The sequence below is a fragment of the Lethenteron reissneri genome, chromosome 57 (assembly GCF_015708825.2).
Source record: "Lethenteron reissneri isolate LAM-NWPU_2019-01 chromosome 57, ASM1570882v1, whole genome shotgun sequence".
In the NCBI taxonomy this organism is placed as follows: domain Eukaryota; kingdom Metazoa; phylum Chordata; class Hyperoartia; order Petromyzontiformes; family Petromyzontidae; genus Lethenteron; species Lethenteron reissneri.
The window spans coordinates 2,187,078-2,204,362 of record NC_083835.1 but is presented as its reverse complement, the minus strand read 5'-3'; the positions used below and the strand labels follow the sequence as shown (position 1 = coordinate 2,204,362).

Sequence of the window (17,285 nt, the reverse complement as noted above, 5' to 3'; positions counted from 1 at the left end):
CGGGCCCCGAGACATAAATAGCAACGATGGAACCCCCGGAACCTGAATTGCCACGACCCCCTCCCCCCCGGACCCCGAGACATGAATAGCAACGATGGAGCCCCCGGAACCTGAATTGCCACGACCCCCTCCCCCCCGGACCCCGAGACATGAATAGCAACGATGGAGCCCCCGGAACCTGAATTGCCACGACCCCCCCCCCCCGGGCCCCAAGACATGAATCGTAGCGATGGAGCCCCCAGAACCTGACTCATCAGATTCCTCCAGTCCAAATCAAGATCATGATTCTGTGGTGTAAACCCCATTTAACAGGTCCCTGCGGGGTGGGCTGGTAGGAACGAATAACCAAAGAATATAAACATAATTTATTATTACACTTGTTTAGCCAGGAAAGCCTCACTGAGTGTCAAGGTTTTTGTAGGGTCCTGCCAAGTGTTTGCAGTAGGGGGCGATGTTGCTACACGGACGGACGATATAATCTATTGTAGGCTGGTTCACTTCATTCCTACCAGTATAATGTACCGTATAGCGTCACAATTGTACCGCGCTGCCGCTCAGTATTCGTTCACTCTCGAAGAAACAAGAGTGAGAGAACACGGCAACATAAAGGCCGATTGCTTCAAAGGCTTTGGTAAATTTAATTTCATCCATAACTGCAAGCAACTTGACTGCACCAATCGGGTCCTGGGCATGAACATTTTCGACCTGGTAGTACATGTTGTTTATGCCATTTATTGTGAAAATTCCGTCACAGTTTCTACAATTGCTTTTAGACTGATGGCCTTAATCTAAGCTGTCTTGTGGTTGTTGTTGTTTGACTTGCATCCCACTGGGATTTTTGCACACAGTGTTGGTGTACGGTGTTTTTTTCTGCAATATTTTTGCTGTCTTTTCTTGGATTTTGTTTGCACTTAGTCACATATTCACTTTAAGATGTTTTTGTTCATGTTTTAGTTTTTTGTTTGTTGCGGTTGCACCCGATTCAAGAGCTGAATGGCTCACAGGGCTATACCTAATAAATTAACTTGAAATGAACTTGAACTTGACCTGGCGAAACTGTGTTTCTGATCATTCTGCTTTGCAACACAGCCACTCATCACTTTTATCAAATGGCACCGACTCCCAGAGTCCACTTGGCCAGGTCGTGGCTTTATTATCACCAGCGTCACGTGTCTCACACAGAAACCAAATGTTCAAACCCTAGACGAGCTATCTACAATAACAAAATATATATTACTGGACTGTAGTGAATTTTACACCAAGTAATGTTGCCTCCACCATTCACATCGATTCACGCGTGTAACTTAGAAAATAACTCTGCTTTAAATTTCGATTTAAAGCTTTCGTGACTGCAGGGATTCATGTTCTTGGTTCTTTCGGGAAAGTCATCACGTAGAAGGGAAATAACCACAGCAAAAACATATCTTGCTGTGGTTTTCACATCTGATGATGATTGCTTGTGTTGCAATCGAAACTAATTCTAGATTTGAAGCTTTCGTGGCTGCAAGGATTCATACTCTTAGGTTTTTTCGGTAAAGTCACGTAGGTAAAAAATATAATAAATAATAGAAATAACAATTATTATTTTATTTCTATTATTTATCATTTATTAGATTTTTTTACCTACGTGACTTTACCGAAAAAACCTAAGTTTGCAATCGAAACGTGAGAATTTAATTGTTTATTTTATTTTATTATTTCCCTTCTACGTGACTTTACCGAAAGAACCAAGAATATGAACTCTGCTTTAACTGTGCATTTTTTTTTAATGACGTGCGTGTGTGCGCGCGTGCGTCAAACATTCAAAATGCGTGCAATTAACGCTTGTTCTTTTGCATTCACTGTTGTGTTGGCGCCACGCCATAAGTACATAATGCGCTGTGTGCATAGTGCTCATTGGCGGTGCTATAGACTGAACTTCTGGGTCTAACACAGAAGACTTGAGCCGCGTGTACTCGGCTCCAACAGGATCTGCGTCACTTCAGAACAAGGATCTCCAACTGTTGTCCCGGGACCATATTTCAAGGCTCTTCATTGGAGTGGCCAGCCAAGAGATTAGGCTCGCAGAGACGCACAGAGATACAGACGAGCGCGCGAGAGACAATCACACGAAACTCGAGAGCTGGAAAGAAGAGGTCAAGAAGATCAGTGAGATGACAGCGAGGTAAACTAGCGACGAGAGAACGAGAGACAAACGGTACCGATTGGCATTCACGTGTGCGGGACGATAAGACATCACAATCCCACGCGATGTCGAAATGTCTGCACGCGTGACATGATGCAACGGAGCACAGGCCCGACACATGCTAATATTGTGGCCTTGCTGGAAAATAAAGTCGAAGAACCCTGGACACGAACAGTAGCGACGAGAAATTTGATTTCGTGTGGTCATGGTCGCTCCGTCTGAAATAGGTTTAAGACACAGGTACGCAGAATTATTCAGGCGAGCAGTTGTTTCATCCAGTACATCGGTTACCATCCAATAAAAAAAAATTACCATGTCGTTTCTCACATTGCTCCATTATCATAATTATAACATTGACCGTATTACAATCACGACAGAGATGGTGTGTGTGTGTATACGTGTCCTATGGGAGGCAGAGAACACCGATTCGAATGTTGGTATACGTTTACCAATCATCAGGCGTGTGCAGTGCGAAGGGAGATTACTGGTGACCATGGATAGGTGGATTGTGGTGGGGCAAAATAACTCAAGTTTGGACAGTGTTATTTTTTTCTTATTATTTTACGTTCTTGTCCAAATGCTTGCTCATACAGTCAGGGACATTGCAAGCAGTGCTGGCAAACGAGGGCATGTGCGTCACGAGAAGGAATGGCAGTGAATGATGAAGGCTGAATGGGATGGCAGCACACTTGGAAGGGACAAGCACCAGGACATGGAGCAAGTGAGATGATCTTCTTGGTTCTTTTGGTAAAGTCACGTAGAAGGGAAATAATAAAATTCTCACGACGTTTCGGCCACAACGCAAGCAGCAGTCCTCGTTGTGGCCAAAACGTCGTGAGAATTTTATTGTTTTATTTTTATTATTTTATTATTTCCCTTCTACGTGACTTTACCGAAAGAACCAAGAATATGAATCCCTGCAGTCACGAAAGCTTTAAATAGAAATTTAAGTGAGATCTTGAGTTTTATGGGGCTGTGGATTATGAAAGTCAGCCAGCGAACGGTCCCATCCAACAGTGGATTGAGACTGGTCATCGATTGTACTAAGGCCTACGAGAAGGTACATGTGCAGCCCTTTGTCATTCCACCGCCTCTCCACGCCATACAGGTCGTGGGGTTAATTTACCACGTGGGTCATTGCGGGTTGAAGCCGGGGAACAGGGGCCGTCCATAAATGACGTCACGCGATTTGGACGATTTTTGACCCCCCCCCCCCCCGGTCACACGGCGTCACATAAAGTCAGACCCTCCCCCCCCTCAAATATGACGTCACAAATTTCTGCCCCCCCCAAAAAAAAACATATTTCCATTTTTTTAATAAAACATGCTTCAAATCGCTTTAAACTATTGTCATTGTAGTGCGTATTTAATGTGGCGCTGCACTCTGATATTGTAGGAGAAAAATTTATTAAAAAGTCTCTTTAATCAAGTAGAACGTGTTGTCTAAATTTATTTAAAGTTGCGCATTTTGACGTGACGTCACATTTCTCAAACTCCCCCCTCCTCGTCACACATTGTCACAAACTTCTGACCCCCCCCCCCAGGTGCGTGACGTCATTTATGGACGGCCCCACAGCATAAAAGTACCACACGCTACGATAAGGTAGTATTTTAGACATCTTCATAAATAAATATATACAGTATATGGAATATCCTCTGACACATACAACCCATTACCCATACACCACATGAAATCAGAGGAACAATATTATCAGATACCACGCCTTTAATTGGTAAAACAATCCGAACAAAATAAACCACCGTGCCATGTGTTTTACAGTTGTGCCGTGTGTTGTTGTTTGGGATGTGCAAAGTTTTACTCCACGTTCTGTGAGATTGTTCAATTCCGGAGCTTCTAGAAGTCCTCTTCTTCAGTTCCCACGTCGTGCCGAAGGACACTCGGTAAAACCTGAAATCACACGGGAGCGAGCAATACAGCACCACCGCTAAATCCTACGCGTTCATATAAATAAGCCGCTCATAATTCGGGCGACAGTGCAGTCGACTAAGTAGGAGACACCACCTCCTCCGATCCCTGGACGGCATTCCTCGTCCCCGCCAGGGGACCCGCTTGCTGCGAGCGCTTCAGAAGGCGTCGTTGATGTTCTTGAGCTGGCGCACGGACAGGTCGGCGGGGAGGTCGAACTGAAGGTCGCTGAGGCGGCCCAGGATGGTGAGGGCTCCCTCGAAGCCGGTGCGCGCCATGTAGCTCCACGCCTGGTAGTGCCCCTCCACGAGCGTGCCGGCCTTGCACACCAGGTTCAGCCACGACACCAGACGCTGCTCGTTGAGGCCGCGGCACACCAGCGCCTTGAACTCGGAGTCGGCGCTGCGCTTGAACCGGTCGTGGTCGCTGAGCACCTCGTGGACGGCCACGAGTAGGCCGTGCTTGGCCGACGCTCCACGTGCCCTTCCGCCCGTCTCGCCGTCTATTCGCAAGCCGAAGGACTCGGACAGCTTGCGCGCGGGAGACTCCATGTAAGCGCGCCCGTTCTTCGTGTCGTAGTACTCCTTGAAGATGAGCCACGGGTGGATGCCCGGCGCCGCCGCCGACCCCCTCGACGACCTGACCGGCGAGAAGGCCGGCAGGAGGCAGGCGATGGGCGCCAGCACCATGCTGCCGCCGGAGGCCGAGCGCAGCGGCGGCTGCAGGCCGTGCGAGAGGAGGTCGCGCAGCGCCGGCGCCAGGTCCTTGCGCACGGCCACCGTTACGTCGTCGGCGCCGCTCCCGCCGCGAGCGGCCGCCGCGTCCTCGGAGAAGACGTCCGAGTCGGAGCCCGAGCCGGCGCTGCAGCCGTCCGGATGCCTCTGCAGCGCCAGGCGGCGGACCTTGGACACGGCCGCCTCGAGCCGGCCCAGCAGCGGGCTGTAATCCTGCGGCGAGAGAGGGCGGGGGGGCGGGACGCTCGCTCGTCATCATCAAGTGAAGCTGAGGGTGGGTTTGGCGACCGCGCTGCTCTCGACGGCGGAAGGTTATCGCGAAGGTGCTGCACGGCTCACGGACGGCTGCAAGTCAGCAGGGTTTTCACGTTAGTGGTCGGCGGGGCGATGGTTGCTACGGTGGCTTTTCCCCCCCATCAGGAAATTTGCGAGTAAAATTTCAAACTTTTCCAACCCTCGAATCAATTAAGTTGTATTTTCTTTCATAGAGTAAGTCTGTAATAGCAACACACTTGGTAATGAAGTTTCATTAATTTCAGAGGAACGTTATGAGAGTTATTTTGCACCCCCTCCGCCCCGCACCCTGATAAGGATGGACAGGCCGACGTACAAATTCGTTTCGCGTATCAACGCCGGAGAGATTTAGAAAGCGTTGTCGAGGACGTCTCGACACCGTCGTCGAAGGCCGGCGAGTGCCTGCGTTTGCAACGCCGCCGCTCACCTGCTGATCCGACGGCTCGGTGGACCAGGCCCCGGCGACCTGCGTGGCGCCGCAGCCGAACTGGCTGACGGCGAACAGCTGCAGCATCGTGAGTGCCCGCTTGAGGATGTGCAGCCCCGACGCGCGCATCTGCCGAGCCTTCTCCGCATCCACGTGGCCTGGCCGTCAAACAACAGACAAGTGGAGCTGAAGGGGCGACTGCTCGCAAAGCAATACAAAAAAAAGTTCCCGCCCGTATAGCCTTAACAGACTGTTGGGGCAAGTGCTGTTAGCGAGTAGCACCCTATGAAGGCCGGCATGGCACACCAGGGGGTGGGTGGCTTCAGGAGATTCTAGATTTGAAGCTTTTGTGACTGCAAGGATTCATACTCTTAGGTTTTTTTCGGTAAAGTCACGTAGGTAAAAAATAAAAATTAATAAAAGTAGTAATAGAAATAAAATGAAATAATTATTATTTTATTTTATTTCTATTATTAATTTTAATAATTATTCCTTTATTTACTTTTAATAATTATTATTTAATTTTATTTCTATTATTACTTTTAATAATTTTGATCTATATTTTTTACCTACGTGACTTTACCGAAAAAACCTAAGAGTAGGCTTCAGGAGAGTTACGTGTAGTTTTGCTCTTTCTCCTCTGTTGATTCTCTCTTCAACACACCGGTGGGCTAAAGAAGTGAATTATTTGGTCCTTTGAAAAACGTGACACATTTTTTACTGTTTGGCCGTGTCGGGTGGTGGAGGGTTACGACACATTTATAAATAACGCGATCTGACCCAAAAACCTTGATTATGATTAGTCCACTTGCTGTACCGCCAGGGTAAGGTAGCTCCTCGGTGCAGAGCGGGGTGGGGGGGGATTTTCGCAACATTTGTGCAGTGATCCGCCAAACCTCCCTGCTGCCTCCACGGTTGCCGGATTACAGACAGCCACGTGCGTAGCCGCCACCGCACTCAGTAGCGACTCCGCTTCGGTCGCGCGAGGACGTACCGGTTGGGACGCCTGTGCCCATCGCTCCTGCCTTGGGCTGCCCATGCACGGGACATGTGCACTGCCGAATGCCGGGCTGCAGCGGGGCTCCCACCTCATCTGCGGGAGAAGTAACAACAGTGACCGGATGTAGGGGCACACACACAACTCCAGCTCTGCAGTAGCAGCAGCGCAAGCGAATTGAAATCCAGAACGTCACTTTCTTCACCGTGTCACCATAACCTATCATCGCCAACACGGATTTACTGAAATACATTTTTCGTTGTTCTGCTTTTGAAAATTTTACGAGAGTGAGAATTTTTATTGTTTAATATTTGTATTATTTTATTATTTCCCTTCTACGTGACTTTACCGAAAGAACCAAGAATATGAATCCCTGCAGTCACGAAAGCTTTAAATCAAAATTTAGAGAGTGAGCAAGTTTGTTTTTTAGAGGTCATGACCTGCCCTGGAGAGCGGTCAACGTTTGAAGTGACCGGTTTGTTACGACTGCTCGCTTAGACACGGACATCACGACATTTTGCTGGATGGACAATACGATTACCATGGAGATATCATAGTATCGCCACATTGCGCAACCATACACTCAACGAAACCCTACTCTACCGCACAGGGAGATTCTGCAGGTTATCAAATTTGTATCAGCATGCACCTCGACTGTGCCATCGGCGGTCAAGGGATGAAAAACATTCATCATCATGATCCATGGACAGATAACCAATAGGTGTCCACTGCACATTTCATCATTTGTTTCCACTTTCCTCCGTCTTGTGCCAATACGCTCAAGTGGTGCCACATCTTCCTGGCACCAATCTCTTCTCTCGTCGTCAAACCATTCTCGGTTCGGCCTTCCTCTTTTTACGAAAAAAAAGATTCCGTGAGAAAAAGGAAATGTTTTAACGATTTCATTTTTCTGCAAACCAACACGCAGCCCGCGGGTTAAAACAGCAGCAGCAGGGGGACACCAAGCGAAGGCCCAGAGAGGCGAGACGCAACGGCCACGACCCACCGCGAAGAGCCACCCCCGCCCCGGCGCGCTCTCGCACGCGCACACACGCATCCTCTCGCACGCACGCATGCTCTCGCACACGCACACGCATGCTCTCGCACACGCGCATCCTCTCGCACACACGCATGCTCTCGCACACGCACACACGCATCCTCTCGCACGCACGCATGCTCTCGCACACGCACACACGCATCCTCTCGCACGCACGCACACGCGCTCACCCTGCAGGAAGTCGATGAACATCTCGAGGTCACGGATCTGCGTCTTGAGCTGGTCCACCAGCTGCTCCTTCACCTTGGCCGGGTTGATGATCTGGGCCACGGCGGCGTCGACGCGCTCGCGCAGCTCCTCGGTCGACAGAACGCCGATGTCGTCCTGCAAGTTCATGCCCAGCTTCTGCCGCAGCTCCTCCACGATCACCTAGACCGCGCGGGGGTCGAAGAGAGAGGGCAGGGGGACGTGCTACTTCTGTGCAGGGCTTCGAGTGGGGTTAAAGGTCGGTCAGTGGGCTTCTCTCTCGAGCTCGGGTGGTGCATTGCCAGCTGCAGAGTTCTGTGTGTATCAATGTGTGTGTGTTGAACTTCTTTCGCACCTTACGTAGCCAACCGTGCTAATCACAGCTTCCCAAAGGACGTGATGTCCATAGCATGCTTAGAATATAAGTGCAATTCTTTTTTTACCTACTTGACTTTACCGAAAAAACCTAAGAGTATGAATCTTTGCAGTCACGAAAGCTTCAAATCTCGAATGATTTCTTTCTGCTTTTTATTTTTCGTGAACATGGGTTTTCTCCGCACCTTGTGTCGTTCCATGAGCTCGGCTTGAGGTACGCTGTCGGAGCTGCCCTCCTGGTAGGCGAACCTCTCCACATCGTCCAGCTGCGCCTTGAGCTGCACGATCAGCTCCTGCTGCTTCTGCCGCTCCGCGTCCAGCCGCTCCTGCTTCTCCCGTTCGCTCTGAGCCACGCGCGCAAGGGGGAGAGGTGACGCGTCACACGGAGCCCACGTGGGGGTGTCACACTCGCACGACCGCTCTCGCGTAGGCGATTCGGCCGCTCGGTCACTCGACCGCGGCCCACGCTGCATTGAAGCAATGCCAGCACTCACTGCGGTTTGTGCCACGTGCATTTCGATCAGCGTGGTTGGCTACATATGGTGCAAAAGAAGTACAACATCCATACGTACATTTCAATGTTTATTTTACCTTTTAAATGCCTTCCATTGAAAGGCTGTAAAGCATTCATGCATCAGCTCAGTTCGTCTGTCCGTTTGTCCATCCATAATGAGGGGGTGGGCGTAGCATTACAATTCTCATTAATCTGATCCAATATGAATTGATCTGTGCACTACGGAGAAGGGTCATTGCCCCGAAACGTCGCCTGTTTTTATTTTTTTTGCTTTTAATGCAGCAGTGCTTTTGACGAAATGCGCCGAGTTGTTTGATATTTGTGCTTGTGGACCCGCTGCAAACGCAGCAGCATCAACCACCAACTAATTTGTACTGCGTGAATGAACCTGTAGTCTGAGGTTGTGTTGCTGTTCGGAACTTGCGCTATTGAAAACCGCCCAAATCGATCGAGGGGTGACCCAAAACCACCAGCCGGAGTAAAAAGGCCTCGGATAAATATGCAAATTAAGTTTGTGCTCAACAGCTGCGCGTTGGATTCCATACGGGTAATTATATCCCTCTGAAGACAAACACATGTTGGAAAACGTTACATTATCCACGGTCTTTCCAAATTATTTTTGTTATTGTTTTTCAAATCTTATCCCAACTGTGTAATCGGCGTCGCGTTACGAGATGAGGAATCCATTCGGAGCTCTTGCAGATCAGTGCGACCCCGTGTTCGAGAACGGCTTGCGCAAGCGGATGTCACAGAGCTACCTCCGAGATCCCTTTGCCTGACCTCTGGTAAACACAGCAGAGGACAGTACCTTCATATCTGCCCTGCCACTGAGCGCAACGTGCATTGCATGACAGTCAAACGGATATTTTTAATTCTAACAGCTGGAATCTTAGCCAAATTAATCGCAGAACCAAGTTTAACGTGGTCATTCTTTTTCCGTGCGTGCAGTCATTGGAGACCGCCCTTGGACCGTCAACCCACTGCACTTGAGAACCCAGGTTGACCGCGGGTGATCGAAACCAGGACGTAAACGGAGGAAATCCGATTAGCATGGTTGACTATGTATGGTGCGAACGAATTTCAACATATATACATACAGACCAGCGGTGCCAAGCTCAGCACTCTGACCTCTGAGCCACCACCTGGGCCAATTTGAGCCCCATTGTTAGAAGCCGATGTATTCCTGCTGCCCGTGCGTGCGAGTTAGCGAGTTAACGCCATGAGCCAACTTCACCTCCACAGCAGTGTGCGTGTGGAATGTTCCCATGCAAGTCTCCCCACCCTGAACACACCACACCCCAACAGGCCACGCGCACGCCTCTGGCCAGGTCTCTCCGCCCCTTGCAAGCTACCCGTGACGCTGATCGAGCTGCTGCTGCTGCTGCTGTCAAGGCCCCCACGGAGAGTGACATGGTGCAGAGTGCGCAGGTATTGACGCAACCCACGATGAGACGTGCTACACGGGAGGGCGAGGTATAAATAATAAATGCCCGATGAAAACGAAGAATACATTTTTTTATACAAATCCGTATTGATTTTTACGCTTGCAATTTACATGTAGAATCGTGCGAGTGAGAATTCGTGGTTCGTGATTGGTGAATTACATACGGGTGTTATGCTTAGGCTAATGGAACAAACGAGACGGTAGAAATGAAAGCGGTAGAAACGAGACAGAACACGACAGACTAAATAAGATGGAATGAGACAAAATTGAATGACAAAGCACTTGCCGGGCTCAACCCCGCTTAAGTTCCAAGCGAGATTTGACAAGATCATTCGGGGTGACTTGGTTCACGGGCCATGCAGAATGCAGGTTGGTTCATGGAGAAGAAACAAAATAGTGAGCACTTACCAGTCCCTCCTAGACATGCAGGCGTGTAAACAGAAAAAATCCATTTAAACAATCGACAAATGCTCATGAAGATCATAAGAAGTTAATGTCAACACACTCAAGAGCTGAGCCTTGTGAGGATACAATCCGTCCAATCGTCCTTCAGACAATGTAAGGACACATTGTTCATTCGTTGCCTGAATATGTGTTTGCCAGGTGCTCTTCTGGCCGAGTGGAAAATGTTAAATCAGTCACCTGCCACCTTTGACGCACGTCACTTGGCAAAGTGATAGCAGAACGCACGTAAGCCTGCATTCGGAAGCGTCTCTTCGTCAGTCCGATCTGCCTCGAGACTACGTCAAGGCGTGTTGCCAGGCGATTGACCTCTTGAACAACAGGAGGAGAATACTGATCAGTCGATCGCAACCCGGACGCCTGCTGTATATTTGGAGTGTGCGTGTTCTCTCTCTCCCCGTGGTCGCGTGGATTTTTCTCGGGGACCTCCGGTTTTCCCCTCCACATTTAGAAAAACGCATTTGCAGTATTTGGCTGCAATTAATTTATACGTGATAAGCCACTTCGTTGAGCTATCATTTGTGATAGCCAGAGTTGCTTCTGAAAATAGCGACGATAGTTCAGTGGGCCTTACCTGGTAAAATATATTTTTAAAAATTGTTTAGTTTAGTCACCCACCTCCCACCCTCCCTATCACTTCACTTAGTGCAGCAACAAAAGAACGCATGTATATAGAGCACATCTTGTCGCGAGTCCGATATGCCTCCAGACTACGTAGGGTCCATTCATTACGTCAAAGCGCGTTGCCAGCCGCTCTCTCTTGGCCGGGTGGGGAATGTTGATCGGTCAGCCCCACACCGTCGACACAACTTCGCTCATCACAGTCATAATAACGCAACATAACAACGTAGCAGTAACCAGTCGTCGGGGATGCGTCACATCGCTCGGGGAGCTGCTACCCATCCCCAGGCTTGTCACCTGGCCTGGGTCGCCAACTTCACGCCGTCACCTGAAAGGCATTCTTCAGTTTTGTAGATAAGCAGTGTGTGTGCAGCACACTGTGTTTGAGAACTACCCTGGCATTACGTACAATTGGCTCATGCACGCATGATAGCACACTCACCACTCTGCTCACTGCACCACTGACTCGCATTGCTTACAAGCCACCACTCAATATAATCCACACTGGGCCACTCACGAAAATTCTGACAGTGCCACGAACTGCCCGTATATAGTGAGGTTTTTTTTTTCTTTCTTTCTCCCGGGTTAAATGTCGTCGTAAAATCCAGAGTGTACTTTAAATGTCTTGTTGTCCAGTTCACGTGATTTTCACCACGTAACCATGACATCCAAAAGGAGAGAGTCCAGACACCCAGAACCCCACAACAGACACACCCCCCCATGCTCTCTCCACCCAGTTCCTCACCACTAGACTCTCCCACCCCCACCTATCGACCCATCCCTGACCGCTTAAACACTTAACATAAGAGTCCCTCACACTTGAAATAACGAAAAAAAACCCCTTGACACCTCACCCATCGACCATTTTACTCCAGGCATCTCACCCCTCGACTACCTCATCGCCTCCTCATCAATTGCTTCCCTCCCCACTTGATTCCCTCACCTCTAGCCCACGTGACCATCGTACCCTCTGACTCCACGACTCCCTCACCTCTGACAATTAACCTGCTCACCGCTTCACCTCTCCTCCTCCTCAGCATCATCCCACGTACCACAGCCTCACACCCCCCTCTCCACCCCTCACCGCTTCGCCTCACCACCCACCCTACCCTCACCACTTCACGTCACCATCCTCCATCCTCACCTCTTCATCCCCTCGGCCCACTCACCCCGCTGCTTACTCACCCACTCGCCATCCTCTCACACCTGTCAGCAACCTCACAAAGCTGCTCACTGCACTCACCGTCATGCCACACACACACACACCTCATCCCCACGCTCCACCCACCTCTCCCCACGTCCCACGCACCTCTCCCCACGTCCCACGCACCTCTCCCCACGTCCCACACACCTCTCCCCACGCTCCACACATCTCTCCCCACGTCCCACGCACCTCTCCCCACGTCCCACGCACCTCTCCCCACGTCCCACGCACCTCTCCCCACGCTCCACGCACCTCTGCCCACGTCCCACGCACCTCTCCCCACGCTCCACACATCTCTCCCCACGTCCCACGCACCTCTCCCCACGCTCCACGCACCTCTCCCCACGTCCCACGCACCTCTCCCCACGCTCCACGCACCTCTCCCCACGCCCCACACCCCTCCCCCCACGCCCCACACACCTCTCCCCACACCCCTCCCCACGTCCCACACTCCTCTCCCCATGCACCTCTCCCCACGTCCCACACACCTCTCCCCACGTCCCACACACCTCTCCCCACGTCCCACGCACCTCTCCCCACGCTCCACACACCTCTCCCCACGTCCCACGCACCTCTCCCACGTCCCACACACCTCTCCCCACGTCCCACGCACCTCTCCCCACGCTCCACACACCTCTCCCCACGTCCCACACACCTCTCCCCACGTCCCACACACCTCTCCCCACGTCCCACGCACCTCTCCCCACGCTCCACACACCTCTCCCCACGTCCCACACACCTCTCCCCACGTCCCACACACCCCTCCCCACGTCCCACACACCTCTCCCCACGTCCCACACACCTCTCCCCACGTCCCACACACCTCTCCCCACGTCCCACACACCTCTCCCCACGTCCCACACACCTCTCCCACGTCCCACACACCTCTCACCACGTCCCACACACCCCTCCCCACGTCCCACACACCTCTCCCCACGTCCCACGCACCCCTCCCCACGTCCCACGCCTCTCCCCACGTCCCACACACCCCCTCCCCACGTCCCACACACCTCTCCCCACGTCCCACACACCCCTCCCCACGTCCCACACCTCTCCCCACGTCCCACACACCTCTCCCCACGCTCCACACACCTCTCCCCACGTCCCACACACCTCTCCCCACGTCCCACACACCTCTCCCCACGTCCCACACACCTCTCCCCACACCCCTCCCCACGTCCCACACACCTCTCCCCATGCACCTCTCCCCACGTCCCACACACCTCTCCCCACGTCCCACACACCTCTCCCCACGTCCCACACACCTCTCCCCACGTCCCACACACCTCTCCCCACGTCCCACACACCTCTCCCCACGTCCCACACACCTCTCCCCACGCTCCACACACCTCTCCCCACGTCCCACGCACCTCTCCCCACGCCCCACACACCTCTCCCCACGTCCCACGCACCTCTCCCCACGTCCCACACACCTCTCCCCACGTCCCACGCACCTCTCCCCACGCTCCACACACCTCTCCCCACGTCCCACACACCTCTCCCCACGTCCCACACACCTCTCCCCACACCCCACACACCTCTCCCCACGTCCCACACACCTCTCCCCACGCCCCACACACCTCTCCCCACACCCCACACACCTCTCCGCACGTCCCACGCACCTCTCCCCACGTCCCACACACCTCTCCCCACGCCCCACACACCTCTCCCCACGCTCCACACACCTCTCCCCACACCCCACACACCTCTCCCCACGCTCCACACACCTCTCCCCACGCTCCACACACCTCTCCTCACGTCCCACACACCTCTCCCCACGCCCCACACACCTCTCCCCACAACCCACACACCTCTCCGCACGTCCCACACACCTCTCCCCACGCTCCACACACCTCTCCCCACACACCACACACCTCTCCCCACGTCCCACACACCTCTCCCCACGCTCCACACACCTCTCCCCACGCCCCACGCACCTCTCCCCACGCTCCACACACCTCTCCCCACACCCCACACACCTCTCCCCACGCCCCACGGACCTCTCCCCACGCTCCACACACCTCTCCCCACACCCCACACACCTCTCCCCACGCCCCACACACCTCTCCCCACCCCCCACACACCTCTCCCCACGTCCCACACACCTCTCCCCACGCTCCACACACCTCTCCCCACACCCCACACACCTCTCCCCACGCCCCACGCACCTCTCCCCACGCTCCACACACCTCTCCCCACACCCCACACACCTCTCCCCACGCTTCACACACCTCTCCCCACACCCCACACACCTCTCCCCACGCCCCACGCACCTCTCCCCACGCTCCACACACCTCTCCCCACACCCCACACACCTCTCCCCACGTCCACGCACCTCTCCCCACGCTCCACACACCTCTACCCACGTCCCACGCACCTCTCCCCACGTCCCACACACCTCTCCCCACGTCCCACACACCTCTCCCCACGTCCCACGCACCTCTCCCCACGCTCCACACACCTCTCCCCACGTCCCACACACCTCTCCCCACACCTCTCCCCACGTCCCACACACCTCTCCCCACGTCCCACACACCTCTCCCCACACCCCACACACCTCTCCCCACGCTCCACACACCTCTCCCCACGCTCCACACACCTCTCCCCACGTCCCACACACCTCTCCCCACGCCCCACACACCTCTCCCCACACCCCACACACCTCTCCGCACGTCCCACACACCTCTCCCCACGCTCCACACACCCCTCCCCACGCTCCACACACCTCTCCCCACGCTCCACACACCCCTCCCCACGTCCCACGCACCTCTCCCCACGTCCCACACACCTCTCCCCACGCTCCACACACCTCTCCCCACGTTCCAGAGAAGGGGGGGGGGGGGTCCCCCACTTTGGCCGATGAGACGCGACATCAACACGGCGCGTCATATCCACGCCGCGCGCACGAGCGAGTGGGGGCTTATTTTCACTCGTGAATCCTCAAGGAGCCGCACACTCAAAGCCCCCCAACAAAGCCCCCCACCACCCCCCCAAGTGCTCACCGTGTCGTGCTGCAGCTGTGCGTCGTGGGCCCGCCGGCCGCACGCCCTCACGTCCGGGCACCCTCTGAAGGCGAAGTCGTCGAGTTCTCGCAGCAGCCGCTCGCGTTCCGCCGCGTCGGCGCGCACCACCTGACGCAGGCGGAACTGCACCTGCGCAAAGTGCGACGTGAGCGCCAGCAGCGACGCGTTCAGCTGCTCCTGCTCCTCCTCCATGCGCTGCAGCTCATCCTGCTGCTGTTGCTGCTGCTCTCCCGACTCGCGGCTCGGAGCCAGAGCCGGAGCCGACGACGTCTCCTCCTTCAGGTCGCCGCTGTTGCTCGCAGCGCCCAGCGGAGCCCAGCGCTCGTGTGGGCGCTGATCGATATCCGTGGCGTCGCACATCTTTGTGGCTCCTCGTTGTTGTTGTTCTTCGTCGTCTCCCCGTTCTCCTCCCCTTCGTCTTCCTGCTTCGTCTTCCTGCTCCTTCTGCGGCTGTCGCTGCTGCTGCTGCGACTCTCCTCGCATCTAGACGCTGTGACGTCGCAGACCTCGTCATGAGATGCGCGGTGCTAAGCCACGCCCATTTGCAGGCTAGGCCACGCCCATTTGCAGGCTAGGCCACGCCCATTTGCAGGCTAGGCCACGCCCATTTGCAGGCTAGGCCACGCCCATCGCGGGCTATGCCACGCCCATTGCGGGCTAGACCACGCCCATTGCAAGCTAGGTCACGCCCATGGCGGGCTAGGCCACGCCTATGGCGGGCTAGGCCACGCCCATCGCGGGCTAGGCCACGCCCTCCATGAACAGGCCCCGCCTACATCCGGATTCGCGTTGGGGCGGCCAATCGGAACGCGTGGTTTTCTGGTGGGGGCGGGGGGCCTCGCCCCGTCCCGTTGGCCCCGCCCCGTGCGAGTTGACACGTGGATGCTGCGTGGAGGAGCTTGGATGATGATGATGGTGGTGATTCGGGGGTTGTTTCGATTTAAAGCTTTCGTGACTGCAGGGATTCATCTTCTTGGTTCTTTCGGTAAAGTCACGTAGAATGGAAATAAAAATAAAACATTATAAAATGTTGTATTTTTTTATTTTATTATTTCCATTCTACGTGACTTTACCGAAAGAACCAAGAAGATAGGGGGGGTTGTTGCTTGAAGATCTTAGCTTCGGCAGCTGCCGTCTCTTCACACGTGGATCGATAGATTGATCGATGTCACTCCAGTCAGACACACGGACATGTGCGAGTTTTGCATCCCTTTGTTAATCCACCGCTGGATGTCATTGTGGTGGGGGGTTAAATTTTGACTTAAAACTTTCGTGCAGGAATTCATATTATTTGGTTCTTTCGGTAAAGTCACGTAGAAAAATAATGATATAGATAAAATAAAACACTAATATAGACTGTAGCCTAGTTATTAAGTTTGGTGAGTGTACTGGCAGTCTATAATGTAGACTGTAGCCTGTTTTCGAAGCTGGGTGAGTGTACTGGCAGTCTATAATGTAGACTGTAGCATGTTTTTTAAGCTGGTGAGCATATTGGCAGTCTATGATGTAGACTGTAACAATGGTTATTAAACTGAGTGAGTGTACTGACAGTCTATAATGTAGACTGTAGCCTGGTTCTTAACCTGAGTGAGCGTACTGGAAGTCTATAATGTAGACTTATTCTTGGTTCTTTCAGTAATTTAAATCTAGCCACGCTGGTTACTGAGGGTTGCTGAAGCCGTACTAAACCCAAGGATTATTTTTCAGCAGGGCTTTTCAAACGTTTTCTGCCAGTTAATGTGTGTAGAGTCTACATCAGTCGGAGTGCCAAAGCTGCACGACCCAGGCTCCACCCTGCTTAGCTTCGGAGAATCAGACGAGTTCGGGTACATTCC

The 17,285-nt window shown here is 53.2% G+C and overlaps 1 protein-coding gene across 1 annotated transcript; it reads right to left on the bottom strand.

Moving 5' to 3' along the window:
* Window positions 1–3,893: 3,893 nt before the first annotated feature.
* LOC133357256 (RUN domain-containing protein 1-like) lies at window positions 3,894–15,908 on the bottom strand. Its single transcript, XM_061575107.1, has 6 exons — window positions 15,430–15,908; window positions 8,368–8,526; window positions 7,792–7,990; window positions 6,562–6,660; window positions 5,568–5,725; window positions 3,894–5,059 (listed from the first exon to the last, which is right to left on the bottom strand). Exons 1-6 carry the CDS (start codon window positions 15,808–15,810, stop codon window positions 4,271–4,273), a joined length of 1,785 nt encoding a protein of 594 aa, XP_061431091.1. The 5' UTR covers window positions 15,811–15,908; the 3' UTR covers window positions 3,894–4,270.
* Between the last annotated feature and the right edge of the window lie 1,377 nt (window positions 15,909–17,285).

Coding starts and splice junctions, on each gene's coding strand:
- LOC133357256 (XM_061575107.1), bottom strand. CDS start 15,810: ATGTGCGACGCCACGGATATCGATCAGCGCCCACACGAGCGCTGGGCT. Junction 7,991..8,367: donor AGCTCATGGAACGACACAAG/GTGCGGAGAAAA, acceptor CGCGCGGTCTAG/GTGATCGTGGAGGAGCTGCG. Junction 5,726..6,561: donor GGGCACAGGCGTCCCAACCG/GTACGTCCTCGC, acceptor TTTGACGGCCAG/GCCACGTGGATGCGGAGAAG.